Genomic DNA, 20,096 nt, shown 5'->3' on the forward strand with positions numbered 1-20,096 from the left:
TGCAGCAGACTTTTGGACAATCTGATCCGCCTGGGTGCGGTCGTTCCGTGCCAAGTCAGCTTGGCAAGGGGCGGTTACTCCATTTACTTTGTGTACAAAGAAAGGAGATTCTGTCCGGCCTATCCTCGACCTCAAAGGGGTCAATCGGGCCTTGAAAGTGCGGCACTTCGCATGGAGACTCTCGCTCTGTTATAGGCGGCAGTGAAGGCAGGGGAGTACCTGGCATCCTTGGACATCAAGGAAGCGTACCTGCATATTCCCATCTGGCCTCCTCATCAACGCTTTCTGCGTTTTGCAGTCCTGGGCCGACACTTCCAGTTCAGAGCCCTCCCGTTCGGGTTGGCTACTGCTCCGCGGACCTTTTCCAAGGTAATGGTGGTCATAGCGGCCTTCCTGCGAAAGGAAGGAGTACAAGTCCATCCTTATCTGGACGACTGGTTGATCCGAGCCCCCTCTTATGCAGAGTGCGGCAAAGCTGTGGACCGGGTAGTTGCTCTTTTGAGCTCCCTGGGATGGATCATCTACTGGGAGAAGAGCCAGCTGCGCCCGACTCAGTCCCTGGAGTATCTGGGAGTTCGATTCGACACCCAAGTGGGCAGAGTGTTCCTGCCAGACAATCGGATTGTCAAGCTTCAGGCTCAGGTGGACCAGTTCCTAGTAGCCTCTCCTCTTCGGGCTTGGGACTATGTGCAGCTGTTGGGCTCTATGACGGCCACGATGGAAGTAGTGCCCTGGGCCAGGGCTCATATGAGACCACTACAACACTCTGCTGCAGCGCTGGACTCCGATGTCGGAGGATTATGCGGTGCGTCTTCCCTTGGACCCAGCAGTGCGCAAGGCGCTGAGCTGGTGGATGCAGACAGGCAAGTTGTCTGCGGGAATGCCTCTGGTGTCCCCAGAGTGGATTGTCGTCACGACGGACGCCTCGTTATCGGGCTGGGGAGCCCACTGCTTGGGAAGGACAGCGCAGGGGCTCTGGTCTCCTGCAGAGGCAAAGTGGTCTATCAACCTCCTGGAACTCAGAGCCATTCGGTTGGTGCTTTTGGAGTTCATCCCGGTACTGGTGTTGAAGCCTGTACGGGTCCTGTCGGACAATGCCACGGCTGTGGCCTATGTCAACCGCCAGGGAGGTACCAAGAGCGCCCCTCTAGCCAAGGAAGCTATGAGTCTATGCCAGTGGGCGGAAGCGAACCTGGAACAGCTGTCAGCGGCCCACATTGCCGGAGTCATGAATGTCAAGGCGGACTTTCTCAGTCGCCATACCTTGGAGCCCGGAGAGTGGCAGCTATCTGCTCAGGCGTTCTTGGACATCACAAAGCGCTGGGGCCAGCCGAGCCTAGATCTGATGGCGTCATCGGCCAATTGCCAAGTGCTGCGCTTCTTCAGCAGAGGACGGGACCCTCGATCCCTGGGAGTAGATGCTCTTCTCCAACAATGGCCGACACAAGAGCTTCTCTATGTGTTCCCGCCCTGGCCCATGTTGGGCAGGGTACTAGACCGGGTGGCAAAGCATCCCGGCAGGATAATCCTGGTGGGTCCGGATTGGCCCAGGCATCCCTGGTATGCGGACTTGATCAGGCTCTCAGTCGACGATCCTCTGCGGCTGCCAGTGGAGCAGGGCCTGTTACATCAGGGTCCCGTGGTGATGGAGGATCCCTCCCCCTTTGGTCTTACGGCCTGGCTATTGAGCGGCAGCGTCTGAGGAAGAAGGGCTTCTCAGACAAGGTCATCGCCACTATGCTGAGAGCGCGGAAACGCTCTACTTCTACTGCTTACGCCAGGGTTTGGCGTATCTTTGCAGCGTGGTGTGAAGCAGGCTCTCTTTCTCCTTTCACTGCTCCAATTTCTTCAGTGTTGGCGTTCCTGCAAGAAGGTCTGGACAAAGGCCTGTCGCTCAGTTCCCTTAAGGTCCAGGTAGCGGCTCTGGCTTGCTTCAGGGGCCGCCTGAAGGGTGCTTCCCTGGCTTCGCAGCCAGATGTGGTGCGCTTTCTCAAGGGGGTTAATCACCTGCGCCCTCCTCTGCACTCAGTGGTGCCTGCGTGGAATCTCAACCTGGTGCTAAGAGCATTGCAGAAGCCGCCGTTTGAACCCTTGTCAAGGGCATCTCTGAAAGACCTGACGTTGAAAGCAGTCTTTTTGGTGGCTATCTCTTCAGCCAGAAGAGTTTCCGAGCTCCAGGCGCTCTCATGTCGAGAGCCTTTTCTACAGTTCACTGAGGCAGGAGTGACTATTCGCACAGTGCCTTCCTTCCTGCCCAAGATTGTTTCTCGCTTCCATGTGAATCAGCAGCTATGTCTCCCTTCCTTTCGTAGGGAGGACTACCCAGAGGAGTACTCTGCTCTTAAATATCTGGATGTGAGACGAGTCATCATCAGATACTTGGAAGTGACTAATGATTTCCGGAAATCGGATCATCTGTTTGTCCTGTTTGCAGGTCCTCGTAAGGGTCTGCAGGCTGCTAAGCCTACAGTGGCAAGATGGGTCAAGGAAGCCATTGCAGCGGCTTATGTGGCCGCAGGGAAGGTGCCGCCTATCCAGCTGAAGGCTCACTCCACGAGAGCTCAGGCGACCTCGATGGCAGAGGCCGGATCCGTCTCCTTGGAAGAGATATGCAAGGCGGCAACTTGGGCTTCGGCTCATACATTCTCCAAGCATTACCGTTTGACTGTGGCTGCACGGGCGGAGGCCCGGTTTGGAGCTTCAGTGTTGAGGTCAGGGATTTCTATGTCCCGCCCTGGGTGAGTACTGCTTCGGTACATCCCACCAGTCTATGGATTGATCAGCTTGATGATATGGAAGGTAAAATTATGTATAATCATACCTGATAATTTTCTTTCCATTAATCATAGCTGATCAATCCATAGCCCCTCCCAGATATCTGTACTGTTTTTATTCTGGTTGCATTTCAGGTTCAAGTTTAGTCTTGTCGTGAATTAAGGGGTCCCGAGCCCCCCCCAAGAAGGCTTAAATGACCTTAATCTGACTCCATCTCTGAATAGCCCTAGAACTGGGGCAATCAGGGGGTTGTGAAGTTCTAAGAGGAGTTGCCACTGAAAGAGACGTTAGATCTAAGAGACCCGCATTAGTCCGCCTCTCAGCACTGGCAAGGAACAGATACCAGCCTTATGACAAACTGGATTTAGGTTACAAGTTATATAATGCAGCGAGTGATAGCCTGATACAGCAGAAGCATTTATACTTACAGCCTTTCATCATTAAGTTAAGCCCACAAATCATCATTTCGAATAAGGATTTTATTTGTACATCAGACTTTAATCAGGTACATTCAGCAGACAGATTCTGGGTACAACCGGACAGAGCTTCGCCGTCTGACAGAAGCTTTGGAGAAGACTCTCTCAACTAAGGCAAAATCTCTCCTCTTTTATACTCTATCCTCTCCATAGAAGTGAATGGTGAGATACCTAGCTAATATTTCGCATTTCTGAGAGCATACTTTCCCATGCTGTCTGCTGTCGGATGTGCCCACCTCCTTCCGTTCTCAGCTACTGCTAATTATCAACATGTTTTGGGAAGCGTTGAGATAACAGTTTCACATCTTCCGGCTGCAATACTTTTCATACCATCTCAATACCTTTCATACCATCTCATGAACTCTGTATTACCTCTGTATCATTGTATACCAAAACTAATAAGCTCCATTTTATTCATCTGATTTTTCATTACAGGTGCTATATTGGATTTAAAATTTGTACCAAGTTTGTATCAGGACTCATTGTTCAGACCTGCTTTTTGCAGATTCTCAAATATTAAATCACTTGCTTGTTGTTTGGCCTAGTTAGTACTTTTTTCCAGTTTAGGCTGTTTAAGGTATGTAAATTGACCCACCACTATTCCAGTGGATGGATCCCAAGCGGGGACACATATTAACTTACAGGAAATGCAAGTCCTTGCTCAGCCAGTCATAGATTTTTAAACCTAGCTGGTATTTTTACAGCCTGAGTCCTAAAATCTGGCCTTCCACCCTTCCGGTGGGCATCCAGTGAGGGCCTCTTGCTGTAGTATAATTATACATTCCCCACTTGTCACCCCCTCTGGAGAGGGGTGACACAAAGCTCGTCAAGCTCGTCATCATCCATTCCAGAAGGTGGCAAGCTATCAAACGAGAGGGGGAGTTTTGGTCTTATGGGTTGCTAGCAGATATTATGCCAGACAGAAAACTTCATTCGTAGGTGGTATATTTCTGGGCATATGGAATTCCCTTTATATTACCCAACCCCTTGGGCTTAATCTTGATGTTACCCCTCTTGAGGCCTACTCAAACCTGTAGTGAGAGAGGTTTTATGATTGGAACAAAACCATGAGTTCATCTACAAAATCCCATGAAATATAGGTATGCGGGTAATAGCAATTTCAGGTGGATCATACTAATAAACACTTTCAGGTCTTGCTATGACTTCTATTGTATCTGTTGCATAGTACATGGGGAGATAATCTAATGTATCTATATCAGTGGTCCTCGGAAGGAATAGTGGTTTTGATTAAGCATTGTTATGGGCTCAACAAATATGTGGTTAGTATTCAGATTGCAGGCTGTTTAAGGTTGTAGGTATTCAGAATCCTTAAACAGGTCGGGATTCTTGGACCTTACTAGTACTCATTATTGGCATCCAATCATGAGCACTAATAAGTGGATAGCAAGTATGAGGTTGCCTCATACAGCAAAAATGGTCAATCCTAGGAAAATTTATATTAACCAAGGTCATGCATGGATCTTGACATATGCATAATGACCTGGAAGTATGGGAAGCATTGTATATATCCGTTACCCCACTTGGAGCTTAGTCAAACCTACAGAAAGACATGCAGCTCAAGTAAGCCTACACCAAAGTTAAACAATTGCATAACAGGTTGATACTAACAGAGTTTACATCTACATTATGATATCTTAGCCAGTATTAGGGTTTGATGTTACCCTTGTATCTGAACAATATCAATTTCAATTTAAATTACATAAACAGAAATAACGGGGAAACTCGTGGAAAAACATTTAGAACAATAAAGGAAATAAAACCTTTTCAATATCTAGACAGGACTGCTGCTAAACTGAAAATAAAACATAATATGAATCTATAATGTCCATAAACAGCAACAGTAGTTCTCAAATTAAGTATCAGTTCAAAAGTTTCTTTCATCGAACATGGTCGAGGCGGTGGAAGTGTTGAAGAATCTGGACGGAGTTCTGGAAGATCCAACAGGGCTGGGTTTTCAGGCTGGCTTGCTGAAGGAAGTTGCCGGTCTTGAGATGGTTAGGCTGGTAACATCTGGTTCTGCGGCTGAGTAAACACGTATCTCTTTCACATGTGGTCCAGTAGTTTGCAAGGTGTAAAGATTATTGCCACAACCTTGGGGGATCTAACATCATTTGGACCTTAAAGACGTACTTATGGTGTACAAATTGGGATCTTTCCATGTCTTTATTCTACCATCAACTAAAAATAAAAAAAAATTGGGATTTGGAATTGGGATTTGCATAATATATCCCCACTTCTGGCTTGCATAATGTGCGAGGCAGATTGGTAATTTTTAGAAAGACATGATCAAATAACAATGGTAAAGTATATGGAACAAAAGAGAAAAACAATTAAAATTTAGAGATGATGGTAAATGTTCAATTATTGATGTATGGAGGGCAATGCGTCGCCATTTATCGCCAATAGATATGGAATCTTCACCTACGATGACTACCATTCACCAAGGGTTGAGCCCTCAGCTGCAGGAGGCCAGCAGGACTTACGAGTTAGATGATTCAGGAAGAAGGGTAGAGGCCAAAGCTTTGTGTAACTCCAGCAAGTGGAGAGCCTATCTCTTTTGCTCATGGACCAATTGATGCATCTGTTGAAACTCATGTTAAATAATGTCTCGGTTCTGAAACCAGGTAATGTTGGGGTCTGTGCATCTGTCTTTTAATTAAGCGATTCTTTGCTGCAACATAGCCTTCAAATCAGATACATTATCGGGTAGCTCTTCTTTGCTAGCAGTCGTCTCCTCCATCTGGGGAAAGGCAAAACTTAAACAGACCAGTAGTGCAATTTATGTGGTTAAGTTATTGAAAGAAGTCAGAATGCTAGGAGGCGGGTCGTGGGTATAAATGGGGTCCAGGAAGGAGGCATGGAAAAAAACAAAGCATTGAGAATGGAAAAAATTAAAAAAATTAAAAAATTAAAAAATTAAAAAAAGCACCCTGAAGGGTGTAAGATAAAAATAGGCTTAATAATAAAAAAACAAAATATGATACATCTGAATTGCAGCAAGGCATATTCAGAAGGCAATGCCAGAAAAAGGTTCCTTGAAAAAGACAAATGAAAAAAACATTCAAAAGTGCAGACACCAGTGATTGACCTTCACATAGAGTTTAAGTAACCCTTTTCAATCAGACAAAGAAGTAGGAAGAAGCATATCGCTTCAAGACAAATCCACCACGTGGCAAGAGTTAGTTGAAGCAAGGTGTTAGTTAAATACACAAAGCATAAATTACACACAAACAATCTACATCAGTTTTTCTCACAATCACTCACAGTGAAAGACAGAGAGACAAAAAGAGCAATAGTTGCCATTCCTGTTTCGAATAGAAAGGAATCAGAAAGTGGAGTGCATAATTTTCCTTATTCATGTCTGAAAGCCTCACCAATTCCCAGTTCAAGAATACTACAAAATCTATGAGCAGCGCAAAATGATCCCCCAAATGGCCAGTTCAAGGGAACATTTCTCCGCATTTATTCCATATAACGGATAATGGTTATTAAATATTTCTTCTTTCTTAGACAAGGAAATAATGAAAAGCTTTCAGATGTCACACATATCATAGAGAGATTTCAAAAATGAAGGCTTTATATTCATGAAAAAAACTAAAGAAGTGAATGTCACATCAATTTAAACAGCATAACAGTTAAAGCAGAAAACATTTTAACAATGAGCAATATACAGCTTTTATTTAAAAGGGATCTCGTATAAAGTAAAATGGCATAAATAAGTCAGTTCAGGTATATATATAGAAATAGACATAAATGAATATCCTCTGGGGATCGCTCATCCCTGCAGTTGATAAGAACTCCCCAGGGAAGGTATGCATAAAAGCAAATAATTAACTTGCTGACTCAGTTAGGTCATTTGTATGGTACCATAAATATACACTTGAAATTAAACCTCGAAAAATATAAGATGAAGACATGTCACCTGTAATATAAACAGAAACATCACACCAATACATATACAGAGAAATGGCTTCTGGATACTACTAAGTAGCTGAGTAGTATGGGTAACTGAGAGCAACAAAATCAAATCGGGTTCGGGGTACCGTCTAGTCATTATGGGGTGGGCAATATTGATCCCTAGATCAGTGGTCACTGCGGACGGCGTTGATCCGGGTTCCACAAAGGGAATGACTGGCATTCTGGGGGATTTTGACGGACCTGCGGTTTTCTAAATCTATATGGCTGTGTCTGAAGACATTCAGCAGCATAATGACCGTATTGTTGGCAGCGATAACAGAGCACATCAGGATAGCGATCAGGGCTAGGCCAGGAACGATAGTCTCGTTGTCGCCTAGTATCTCCAAGAGGGCCCCTTGGGGGACCTCGCTGGGGTTGAGAGCGACGACCTCTTTCTTCAGGGTAATCAACTCTACGGTCTGGGCGGTAGGGCCGTGGGCCCTGATTTCGACCGTTATTGTCATAGCGTTGGTCAGCATACATAACTATAACAGGGGGAGAAGTGTCAGGAGTATTGGTATCAGGGTCAGAGCTCTTAGAGGCTCTTTTCTCTTTGAGATCTTCAGTTTGTAGCATTTCCAAGTTGGTGTGCACTGTCTTACGATGTTGGGCTTCATCTTGCTTGCTTTTAATAAGCCGTCTGCAATGATGAAGGATGTGTTCACGAATTTTAGGCCATTTTTCTAATTGGAGACCCACTGTATTCTCCAATTTTAATTTAATCTCTGAGGGTAAGGTTCCCTTCAGTAAATGGTAGAATACTGGGAGGGCATTATCAGAGTCAAATTTTTCCTCTGTTTCTTCTTTATATAGGTCTTGGAGTCTCAGTAAATAAGCCTCAATAGGTTCTGAATCCATTTCCCATCTTTGGGAAGTGATAACTGAAAAGTCTTTAAGGGTCGGATACATGGTCCGGATTTCCTGAAATACTTTGGTCTGAATTTCTGTCAAAGGGTTGCCGTCATACTGGGTATCTGTTACAAATTTTGCATAGCCTGATTGAGTGAATATGTCAGTGACACTAGCGTGTGGGGTTCTGCCCAGGAGTGCTTTTATATCGCCGACTGATAGAGTAGTCCCCAGGGTTATGTCCTGTAATTTCTTTAACCAGCGGTTACCTCCCTGTGCAATATCCGGGAGCTGTAGTATGAGGCTATTCAATTCAACAGCTGAAAGTGGGGTGTATTCCGTATGAGGGACACCACCTGACATTTTATTCAGCAGGGGAAAAAGTTTCACTGATTTAAGGAGATCAATCGAGGTGGTTGGGGGAAACTGATTCTCATACTTTTTCCAAACCTGAAGACCTTGGATTAGATAGAGGGTTGTTTTCTGATCCCAATGGGGGTCGGGGTGGTCATAAATAAGATCTCTTACAAGTGAAAGCTTGTCTGATCGTAAAGATCCTTCACGTGGGAAGAGGGCGGACTGGGGCTGAAGCGCCTCAGACCATCCTGCAAGGTTATCAACCCATGGTTGGACATAATGCCATGAACTCTCATGTAATGCCACATATTGGGCAGGTGTGCTAGGCGAATCAGATATGATGGGTTCTGTACTGACATTCAGGCCTGTAGGGTGACGGGGACTGTTAATGACTGCAAGGCAGCGGCTAGATCCTTCATCAGTAAGATAACCGTGAGGATCGCGCTGTCTAGTATGATGAGAAATAACATCATGTTGTTGGGGTATCTGGGGTATTTCGGATTTTGATGTAGCAGATGCAATAGTGTCAGGGAGTGCCGACATGGACTTACGTAGGGAACGAAGTCCTTCTGAAACGTATACGAGATCATCTCCTATAGTGGCTAAGGTGAGACCGGGTGACGGTAGACGGCCTGCACCTGAAGGGACTGGCGTGTCAAGGGGGAGGGGCTTGGGTAGGTCAAGGTGAGAAGAATCTCCTTCCATCGAGGAGGAGAAACTTAGTATTGGGGGAGGTTCGTTTCGAATATCCATCAAATCTGTTTTAGTTGGAAGTTGTTGTTTTAAAATTTCCCATGCTTCTTCTAATGGGGAAGATATTACTTTTGGTAGATCCCCAGTACCTGGTTTGGCTGGAAGTATGAGAGGACGGCGGAGAAGAGCCAGATCCTCTGCTAATTGGGGAATTTTATCCTTGGGGCGTGCACCCAATTGATCCCATCTGGGAGGAGTAGAGCACTCAGGTTCTAGAGTCGGTATGGAAGAGTCTTTCGGAACTGGGGGAGCTTTAATGAAACCCCGATCACAGAGTTCCTGACAAATAGCCCGTGCCTGTGTGGCAGGACTACATGGAATGAAACCCATTTGTCGTAGTTGGGACAGGATAGATTGTAGGGATTCAGCGGGCAAGGGACCAGTTTGGACAGAAGAGTCCAAGTGTAGTGGTGGAGGTGATGTCTGAGTTGTGTGCCCCATATATGGGTAGGTAGAAGTTTGGGTGGTCATGTGTGAGGTCAATCCTGATCCTAGCCCAGGATAAATGGAGGTCTGGGCAGCCACATCAATTTGACTGTTAGTAGGGTGCTGGATGGTGACCGGAACCGATGGGTTCGGGACACAAGGATATTGCTCAATAATGGGTGGGGGTATCTCAATCTCATAGCCTCCAATAGTACGATATACATGAGGCGGTGGTGGGGTTAGCGTCTGGGTTGTTGCTTGCATCGTTGGAGCAGAGGTAACAGTGGGTAATTGGGCAGTGGTCGTGGCCACTGGGATTGTTGAAGGGGTTAAGGGCGTCTGGGTTTGTACTGACCCCTGAGATATTGGAATTGGGTCTTTTTGTGATGAGGGAAGAGATAGATCAACTACACCGGCAATGTGTACGGTAGTAGGTGGGTCAAATCTTATAGGAGCAGGAGATACCGCAGGCAGCGAGGGTATCACTGTCTGAGATGCCTGAGATAAGGGGATTTGTGTCTGAGATCCCTGAGAAATTTGTAGCTGAGGTTTATCACAATACCCTGGGGGTATTGGTGTATATCCCACTGCACATGGTAGAAGCTTGGTAGTACCTGCAGCATCATAAGGCGGAGGGGCCGTAGGTGTTATTGCCTCTTGGCAAGGGGCTTGATCGCAATCAGACTTCGTTAGGGCTCTGTCATGCTGGTTTTGTGCAATAAGTATAAATTTATTAATAGCAGCTAAATGCTTATCCCTAGATTTTCCTGTTTTGTTGGATTCATTATAGCAGACCAAGGCTTGGAGCTTACCCTGATCAAATGAGCCCTTTGTTGGCCATTCCAATCCCGGGTCTTTAGCAGACCAAACGGTATGCCAGGTTTGACATAAACGGGAAAGTTCTTTTTTATCAGCGGGGAAAAAGTTGAGAACTCTTTCCAGGGGGCTAGTGGAGGACTGAGTGGACATAATGGATTTAGGAATAAGGGGAAAGCAATCCACATAGGTGGAGGTGTGCAGTGTAAAATGGCAAATTAAATCTCAAGTTGGATCCTAGTTCAAAGAATTATAATAGGTACCTCTATAAATATATATATATAAAAACGTGCAAAGGAAGATCATTCAAAGGAAAACATGCATCATGCGTATAGAAAACACCTTAATACTCACGCGTCTTCAAGAGCGTCCCAGTGGCGGAACCTAGAACAGAAATTACTAATTGGCGGAAAGCTCAATGCTTTTGCCGCAGGTTATATTTAACAAAGAAATGATAGCCTTGAACATGAGAATAGTGCAAGAGTCAGTTGTGTCACTTACTATATATATCCTACTCTAAAAATACTGCCCTCCAGAGTATGCTTCTATAGAAATTGACCATGGGATAACACTCGCCATGAATTTTGGTATGGGATAACACTCACCATGTAATGGGATTACACTCGCCTTGGATCACACATGGGATAACACTCGCCATGAATTTGATATGGGATAACACTCGCCATATTGAAAACCCCAAAAGTGGGGGAAGCAAAAACTCCAAAAAAAAGATTTTAGCGAACAGCGAAAATAAGTTCTCTAAAATTAAAGGGCAGCGATCTAATTGGTTTTCGCCGGTTAGAAATATGGGAATACACTCGCCATACATGGGAATACACTCGCCATTTTGTCACTAACCCCCAATAGATGCTTAAATATTCGTCTAGAAGAGAACAAAAATTTAGGGCCCCAGTCAACCTGTCTAAATTTGCAACTAAAGGATTTTAGACGTCTCTGTATATCCCCAGCGCGCATCTGTACCGGTAACTTCTATATGGGCAATAGTCCAATTCAGTGAATGCAGGCCATTCCGAAAATAGAATGGGGTTCTGCTTAAAATCTAATAATTGCGATACCGTCATCCATTGTGGATGTAAGCCCCAGGCATCGATATCAAACCCAATAGTTATAGCGTGACACTGGTATATAAGAAAAGTATAGTATGTCCCAGGGAAAAGCCCCTGAAAATTACTATAGAAGTGATAGTAAAAATAGAGAGAAAAACAAAATATTCCAAGGCAAAACAAAACAAATGTAAGCTCTTCGGGGAAGGCACAGTCATAAAAAAGTCATTAGTTGGAACACATTAGCCAGAACTAAAAATGCCAAAGACATCACTTGTCATGCAGCAATGGAAAATAGAATTTTCCATCCAACAAGCCAGTGAAAGGAAACACCGATTTCAACGAAAGGCAAGAAAATGTATACTAACATGTGTAGTCGGGAGTTATAGCCCTAGAATAAATGAAATAAAGTTAAATACATATTAAATGCTTTTGGGGCGGGTACCGGATAGGTTGGAAGTAGCATCTAAACAGGAAAATATAAGAGAAGCATATAATTCAATAAATTTTGAAACAGGACACTAGAATCGTGGTGTAAATATGACAAGTTAATACCCATACACTCAGAAAAGGAGGAAGCTTTTGTGGATAAACAGGTAAAAGGGGAAAAAAATAAATTAAAACATGTGATTCTTACACCAAGAACTTCTAATGATTCGGCATAAAACATACATACTAGTCAGTGATTGGAATGATGACAAACAGAACAGCTGCAGCATTAGAAGGAAAGAAAAGGTGGGTTGGATTATAAAGAAACAACAGGAAATAACTGGAGATGTGAAGCAACACTGTATTATCATGGCACGCAGCCATCATCTCCTCAAACGGCAACCTAAATTTCATTACTACCAGCATATTCTGTTAAGTAAGGGTTAATTTTTGGCTTCCGGACTAAGGCTTCCTAGACGATTACGACAGGATTTATGTGCTAAGAAACGTTGTAATGTGATCACAGGAAACCACACTAGGACAAAGAAGGAGAAAGCTAGTTTTTAAAGGGGAAAGTCAAGTAATGTATGTTTGAAGGAAAAGATACCCTTTTAAAACTTTGTAACCACATGGTGTAGCACAATAAGGTCAATTGCAGCACAAAAATAAAGAAACCTGTCTCGGGGTTAAAATCATGGCTCAGAGACAGAATGAGAAAGCCTTTGTTTAAGGGAGATGGAATGAAATAGAGAGCAACGCCCAAAAGTCAAAGCAGTATGAGCAGTGAATTTTGGGGAGTGGGAGATAAAATGACACAAAAGAGGAGAAAAAGTATGCCCTGATAAAAGGAGAATGCAGAGTAAGACTAAGATACAGTGAAAACCAAGAAATACATCCGTACATTCTTATATGCTCAGAAGTGCACTTACAACGGACTTGGCAGCATGAGGCATGAAAAGATAAGTCATTTTACAATTATGGTGCCTGCTTAAGGAACCAATTTTGAGGGGAAACCGGAGTTGAAAGATACCTGTGTAAAAGACTGTTGTACCACTTCAGCATAGAACAGGGACAAAAACGAACGGAAAAGGGGGAGAGGAGAGGGAAAAAAAAATCACTTTCTTAGCTTTTAAAAGTGAACTGTAGAGCCTCCTCTGCCAAAGCAGTGCTGGACTGATAAGGCAGCTAAAGTGGGCAAGCTTCCCAGACTCTCATGTCCTTGAGATAGTGAACTACAGCACTTGTTAGGGAAAACCTTTAAAAGCTACAGCAAGAAATGGCAGCTTCGGAAGCCTGGATAAGGATATTAAAAAAAATGTGAGAAAAAGGGGTTTAGAACTTACACCTCTTCGGGGAAGTTTAAATAGATTTACAAAGGCAGATTCGAAGCCCAAGAGGGAGTATATATATCAAATATGACAGTTACTAGTAATATAATAAACTTTGTTCCGGAAAGAAAATTAAAACTGCCACCACATAGGACTGAGAAGGAAAAAGAAAAGTTTTCTAGGAAATCAAAAAATAAAAAAAATGATTTTTGGTTTGCACAAGAAGCCAAAAAGGTGTATGTAAGGTATTAAGTTACCCCAATTGGTACCGTGCGGGCCACACCCTTATAAATTTTACACGGACCACAGACATATAGTGTAGGAGTCGGTAGAGCATCAGAGAGGAGGGCAGGGAGGATTATTGTGGCAGAAAAAGGGGGACAAGAACAAAATGTTGTGGAGGAAGGGATTCAGATTGGACTTAAGGAAAGAAAAATGGCTATGGGGGGTGGGGTGAGAGCACAGGACTGAGCAGCTGTGAAAAAGAGCAATCAGTTGAACTACGCAGTAAATAATAAAGATTTTGACAGGTGGAAATGAGAAATAAGAAAAAGCAGAGACGGCAGACAGAGTGCAAAGACACACACAAAGATGCAAAAGGAAAAAGACCGAAATAAGAGATACTACGCAGTTATTCATGCTGCACTATGAAAAAGAGCCGAGAAAAGTGTGGACAGGAAGGGGGGGTGTGGGCTGAGTGGTTAGAGAGAAAGCATAGTTCAAAAGACTGAAAGAACTGATTAGATAAGAGGAAAACAGTAGTTGGACGACGGTAAGCAGCTACAAAGCTGAACACCGTAATTACTGTTTCCAATAGGAAAAAAATGAGGAGGAATAATAAAAGGGACAGTCCCGAGACGTAAAAAGAATCTCGTGGATAACTGTCGCACACACAGAGTGAAGGCAATAGCAGATGTGAAAAGGTGGGGGCTGTCTGTCAGTTTTGAAGAGTGGTTATAAGAACAGAGAATTCAAAAGGATTTTAAGGGAGAGAGCAATTTGAAAGCGTGCTGTTCTCCTAGAGTAAAGGAAATTCCCCCGATACGGGAACATCAAAGAAACTGTACAGAAAAGAAAAGAGCAGGAATAAGACCCAGGGGACTAATAGGAGAGATAGGTAGAAGAAGTTAGGATGAAGGAGAACAGAAAAAGGTATTGGGGAGGAAAGTAAGGTCGACAGAAGAAGAAAGAACAGAATACATAGTGAGAACAAGGGGACAGGGATTTGAAAAGGAGGGATTAAGACAGAACACAGGGTGGGATTGGAAACAGAAAATGCGCAATCTCTAAGGATTGTTAAGCGAGAATGCTAGCATAAAGACCAATCCAAAGATTTTGAACATTGAAATAAGCTTACAGCAAAACCCAAATCGCAGTCGCCTGGATTCGTTGTTATGCTTCATTCACACAACAAGCACACTCTTGCGCACATCACGCAAATCAAAGATATGGACAGGATGGGAGAAAGAAAAAGGGGGTGAGAAAGAACAGAACAGAATATTGAAAGACAGTGATGGGGCAAGAAAAGGCAAGAAAAGGACAGCAATCAATTGGAAGATAAAACAACAGAATTTTAGTCAAGAGCTAGAATCAATCCCCACTTTGACAAAAATTCGCATGGCGTGTTTAAATCGAACGCTGGGTCACCAATGTCGTGAATTAAGGGGTCCCGAGCCCCCCCCAAGAAGGCTTAAATGACCTTAATCTGACTCCATCTCTGAATAGCCCTAGAACTGGGGCAATCAGGGGGTTGTGAAGTTCTAAGAGGAGTTGCCACTGAAAGAGACGTTAGATCTAAGAGACCCGCATTAGTCCGCCTCTCAGCACTGGCAAGGAACAGATACCAGCCTTATGACAAACTGGATTTAGGTTACAAGTTATATAATGCAGCGAGTGATAGCCTGATACAGCAGAAGCATTTATACTTACAGCCTTTCATCATTAAGTTAAGCCCACAAATCATCATTTCGAATAAGGATTTTATTTGTACATCAGACTTTAATCAGGTACATTCAGCAGACAGATTCTGGGTACAACCGGACAGAGCTTCGCCGTCTGACAGAAGCTTTGGAGAAGACTCTCTCAACTAAGGCAAAATCTCTCCTCTTTTATACTCTATCCTCTCCATAGAAGTGAATGGTGAGATACCTAGCTAATATTTCGCATTTCTGAGAGCATACTTTCCCATGCTGTCTGCTGTCGGATGTGCCCACCTCCTTCCGTTCTCAGCTACTGCTAATTATCAACATGTTTTGGGAAGCGTTGAGATAACAGTTTCACATCTTCCGGCTGCAATACTTTTCATACCATCTCAATACCTTTCATACCATCTCATGAACTCTGTATTACCTCTGTATCATTGTATACCAAAACTAATAAGCTCCATTTTATTCATCTGATTTTTCATTACAGGTGCTATATTGGATTTAAAATTTGTACCAAGTTTGTATCAGGACTCATTGTTCAGACCTGCTTTTTGCAGATTCTCAAATATTAAATCACTTGCTTGTTGTTTGGCCTAGTTAGTACTTTTTTCCAGTTTAGGCTGTTTAAGGTATGTAAATTGACCCACCACTATTCCAGTGGATGGATCCCAAGCGGGGACACATATTAACTTACAGGAAATGCAAGTCCTTGCTCAGCCAGTCATAGATTTTTAAACCTAGCTGGTATTTTTACAGCCTGAGTCCTAAAATCTGGCCTTCCACCCTTCCGGTGGGCATCCAGTGAGGGCCTCTTGCTGTAGTATAATTATACAGTCTTCAGTTACTTCAGAAAGACTTCGTGTTCAAGTTTTTTCACTTGGATTCTTCAAGAGTTAAGACGAGTTTGTGTTACAGTGAGCTGCTGCATTCCTCTCCCCTCCGTTTTACGGGGCTGGATTGAGACTTAAAATTCTGCCGGCACTCCCTCCCGCTTCGTGCGGCTGTAGGGCAGCTTTGTACCCCTCCCGCTTCGGCGGTGTTAGGGTCAGTCAGCTCCTCCCGCGGTTGCGGTTGCAGGATAAGCCAGATCCCCCCGCATCGGCGGGTGTGGTGTCCCTCCCCCGCTCCGCGGGGATGAGCTGGACGGATTCCCCTCCCCCACTTGTGTGGGGATGAGCTGGGTTAATTCCCCTCCCCCGTTTCGGCGGTGGTGAGCTGGGCAGAGTGTCCCTTCGTGGGTGTAATTCTCTAAGTGCTGAGTCCTGTGGATGGAGCTTTGATATCGACATACTGAGGAGTTTCCGGCAGCACATGACCACATATAGGGAGGCAAAAGTTTGCTCTCTATCTCCACCTGCTGGTAGATGGACACAACCCACCAGTCTATGGATTGATCAGCTATGATTAATGGAAAGAAAATTATCAGGTATGATTATACATAATTTTACCTTAGGATTTGTAGTTTACAAAGTGTAATAGAAATGTATATTTTATATAATTCACAAAAACATAAAATTACAAATTGCCCAATGCAGTTTACAACAAGGAATTTTAAAGGCAGAATTTTAAGTGCAGTTACAAATAGAAATCTGGGAAGAATGATGGTACCAATCAGTCCAGCTGGAAGCCTTTTAGGATAGCATTCCCCGTAACACTGATGTGTAGAAACTGAAACGAGAGCACTTGAGAAAAAAAGGTAGTGAGGAAGTCAACGATTTGCCTTTTTTGAAAAAAGGAGTTTGAGGGAGGAGCCGGACTTAATGCTGTTGCTGCTGGGTTTTTTTTTTTTTTTTAGGAGGAAGAGGCTGTGCTGAGCACCCGTTACATCCGAGGAGAGTGTCTACTCAAATACCAGTTTCGGCCTAAACTCAAGTGGGAAAGGTAGGTTTATGAAACGAAACTTTTAAAACATAACTGTACATACCCTAAATGATGGAGGGGATATGATAAACACATACTTGAGAACAGGGGTTTTCAGTCCATCCTTGGGATGCACCCAGCCAGTCAGGGATTCAGTATATCCACAATGAATATGCATGAGATAAATTTGCATGTACTACCTCCTCCTTTCTATGCAAATCGTTGTTGCATATTCATTGTGGGTATCCTGAAAATTTGTCTAGCTAGGTGTGCTCCAAGGGTTAAATTGAGAACCATTGCCTTGGTAGTATAAATGCACAAGAAGTAAACATTTTCATTGTAAAGCATGTTATAGAATATGGTGCTTAAAGGGATAGACTCAGGAGTAACATTGGGATAGACTCAGGAGTAACATTGGGATAGACTCAGGAGTAACATTAGAAAATTGTTAATTACAGAAGGGTAATAGGTGTATGAAACAGAATTCAAGAAAACCTGGGATAAACTGAGAGGATCCCTATCTGTAAAGAATAAGGGAAAGCTTGATCAACTGGAGTCTGTGGCAAAATAGCAGAAAAGATATTTGGCATCTAGATAGGCTCTTCTAGTTATCTGCCACCATGTTCTGTATGAGTCAAACCTGTTTGTAATGCAGCTCTTAACTCTTACAATATATTACACAATAAGGAGTGCAGTGAATACTTGCTGTTTTATGTACAATTTTGCCACTCAGAGATGTCGTGGTGGATATGAACTGCTCTGAATTTGTGACAGAAGCCATGGAACTTCCTGATTTTCAAGAGCAAGTTCAGAAATGTCAGCAGATCCTGGCAGCAACTCCTCCATCAGGTAAGATTAGACAAAGAACTACAGGTAACAAGTAGGTTTAAACCATGGGGCTTTAAAAACAAAATAGTGCTAATAACTGTTCAACAATAGTGAATTCATCAGAGAAAGTATTAAAATACTTCAGTAAGTTTTTGAAGCTTCTGCTAGCTCCTCTTGCAAGACCTCTTTTAGCAGGATAGGTTTAACAGCATTCAAGGTCTTAATCATCCACCTCCCTTTTTCATGTAGAATATGAAAATGTCGGGATTTGCTTTTATTTTTTTTAACTGGAAATAAAATATTTTACTACCTGCTTGTCTGCTTATGCTGTTAAGATAGACATGGGCAAAGCTGCTACCTATCCCTGGGATTAGTAGCATGGGATTCTGCCAGGTACTTGTGACATGGATTGGCCGCTGTTAGGTCCCTCTAGCTGGTATCCTGCTTCTATTAGTCTGACCCAGTATGGCAATTCTTATGTTATGACCCATGATGTAGGGAAGACCCACAGTTGCTGATGTCTCTGCCCACAGAAGAAAGGAGGGGGGAGTTTACAGATCTGTCTTAGCCTGTAGTGGGAGAGGGAGGTGAGCTAGAAGCATAAGCAAATTTTGGATCAAGGACCAGGGAAAACCTGGAAGGGAACTTGTTCTGTACTTCAGCTGTACAACAGTGCTCCTTTTTATGAGAGGTTTTTTTCTAATCTTAAGAAAAAAGCGTTCCTTATTAATCAGTCCAGGTGAGTGGGTCATGTCCCTTTGCCAGCAGTTGGAGCCAGAGGAAAATAAAAAGGTCAGAGCCGACTTTCACTTCTTTATAAGGGTGCTGGTGCTGCCTTCAGCTCCTCTGTATTTCTCTGGCTTTATCAGATGGTGCAGATGTAGCCTGGTGCAACAACTATGAGCAGACTGCTCCTGGGAAAGCTGTGGACAGCAGCCCTTTGGGGCTGATTTCCCTCAGGAACAGTCTCAGTTGATGTCTGAATTCTCATACCAATGGGTCTTGTACTCTGTGGTCCCCAGTAACTTCATCCTTTTGACTCCAATAGCAGGACCTACTGACAGCACACTCTCCTTCTCCTTAGAGAGCAACAAGAAAGCATTGAAGTTTTCAGAAGGCTTTCAGCACACCACCTGCTCAGCTTGCCTTCTGGTCTCCTGTGATGGTATCAGATTGTACTGTAAGGGAGTCTGAAATGATCACTCCTCCCTCCCTCTTTCTTATGCCTGGAGGTGGGGGGAAGGAGGAGGTGATGCAGTTGAGTTTTATGGCAGTTCAGCAGTTTGTTCTCATTCCACTTCTAGTGTGTTTGGAAATCAGAGGTGACGTATTGCAAGTAAATCATAGCAATTCAGCATGTTATCCAGTATATTTGGCCTGGCATGGTCTGGGAGCAGGCAGGCAAACAGGTACCAGCTGGGCAGGTGCAATATATGGAGGTCAGATACCCAGCCAGAGGTGGTGTGTGTAGCATAAGTCCTGGTCCGTTCTGCTGTTTTGGTGGGATCAGTAACCATTTTATTGCCACTTTGCGCAAAAATATGTAAAGGGCCCAGAAAACTTTATCTCCCTATTTCCCACAAAATGGTGACCTCACGTATGTCAAGAGCTCCTCTCTGCTTGCCTCCTAGCTAGGGGAGCAATGACCACCGTTAGTTACCATATCCTCCGGCAGTGAGTTCCAGAGCTTAACTAACTATTCTTTGAGTGAAAAAATATTTCCTCCTATTTGTGTTAAAAGTATTTCCATATAATTTCATAGTCTGTACTTTCTGAAAAAGTGAAAAATCGATTCACTTCTACACCACTCAGGATTTTATAGACCTCGATCATATCTTCCCACCCACCCCGCAAGCTGTCTGTTTTCCAAGCCCTAATCTCTGTAGCCTTTCCTCATATGGGAGGAATTCCATCCCCTTTATCATTTTGGTGGTTCTTTCAGTGTGGAGGAGTAGCCTAGTGGTTAGTGCAGCGGACTTTGATCCTGGGGAACTGGGTTCAATTCCTACTGCAGTTCCTTGTGACTCTGGGCAAGTCACTTAACCCTCTATTGCCCCAGGTACAAATAAAAGTACCTGTATGTACTATGTAAACTGCTTTGAATGTAGTTGGGAAAAACCACAGAAAGGTGGTATATTAAGTCCCATTCCCTTTTCCTTTCAGTCATTTCTACCTCTCCTATATCTTTTTTGAGATACAGTGACCAGAATTGAACATAATACTCACGGTGAG

The 20,096-nt window shown here is 43.8% G+C and overlaps 1 protein-coding gene across 1 annotated transcript in view; it reads left to right on the forward strand.

Moving 5' to 3' along the window:
- ELAC2 (elaC ribonuclease Z 2) overlaps window positions 1-20,096 on the forward strand; it is a 146,847-nt gene that overhangs the window by 91,046 nt on the left and 35,705 nt on the right. Inside the window, exons 13-14 of the mRNA XM_030208002.1 lie at window positions 16,972-17,057; window positions 17,770-17,885. Coding sequence (XP_030063862.1) covers window positions 16,972-17,057; window positions 17,770-17,885 — 202 coding nt within the window. The remainder of the gene's footprint in view (window positions 1-16,971; window positions 17,058-17,769; window positions 17,886-20,096) is intronic.

The sequence above is a fragment of the Microcaecilia unicolor genome, chromosome 6 (genome assembly GCF_901765095.1).
Source record: "Microcaecilia unicolor chromosome 6, aMicUni1.1, whole genome shotgun sequence".
NCBI classification, from domain to species: Eukaryota; Metazoa; Chordata; class Amphibia; order Gymnophiona; family Siphonopidae; genus Microcaecilia; species Microcaecilia unicolor.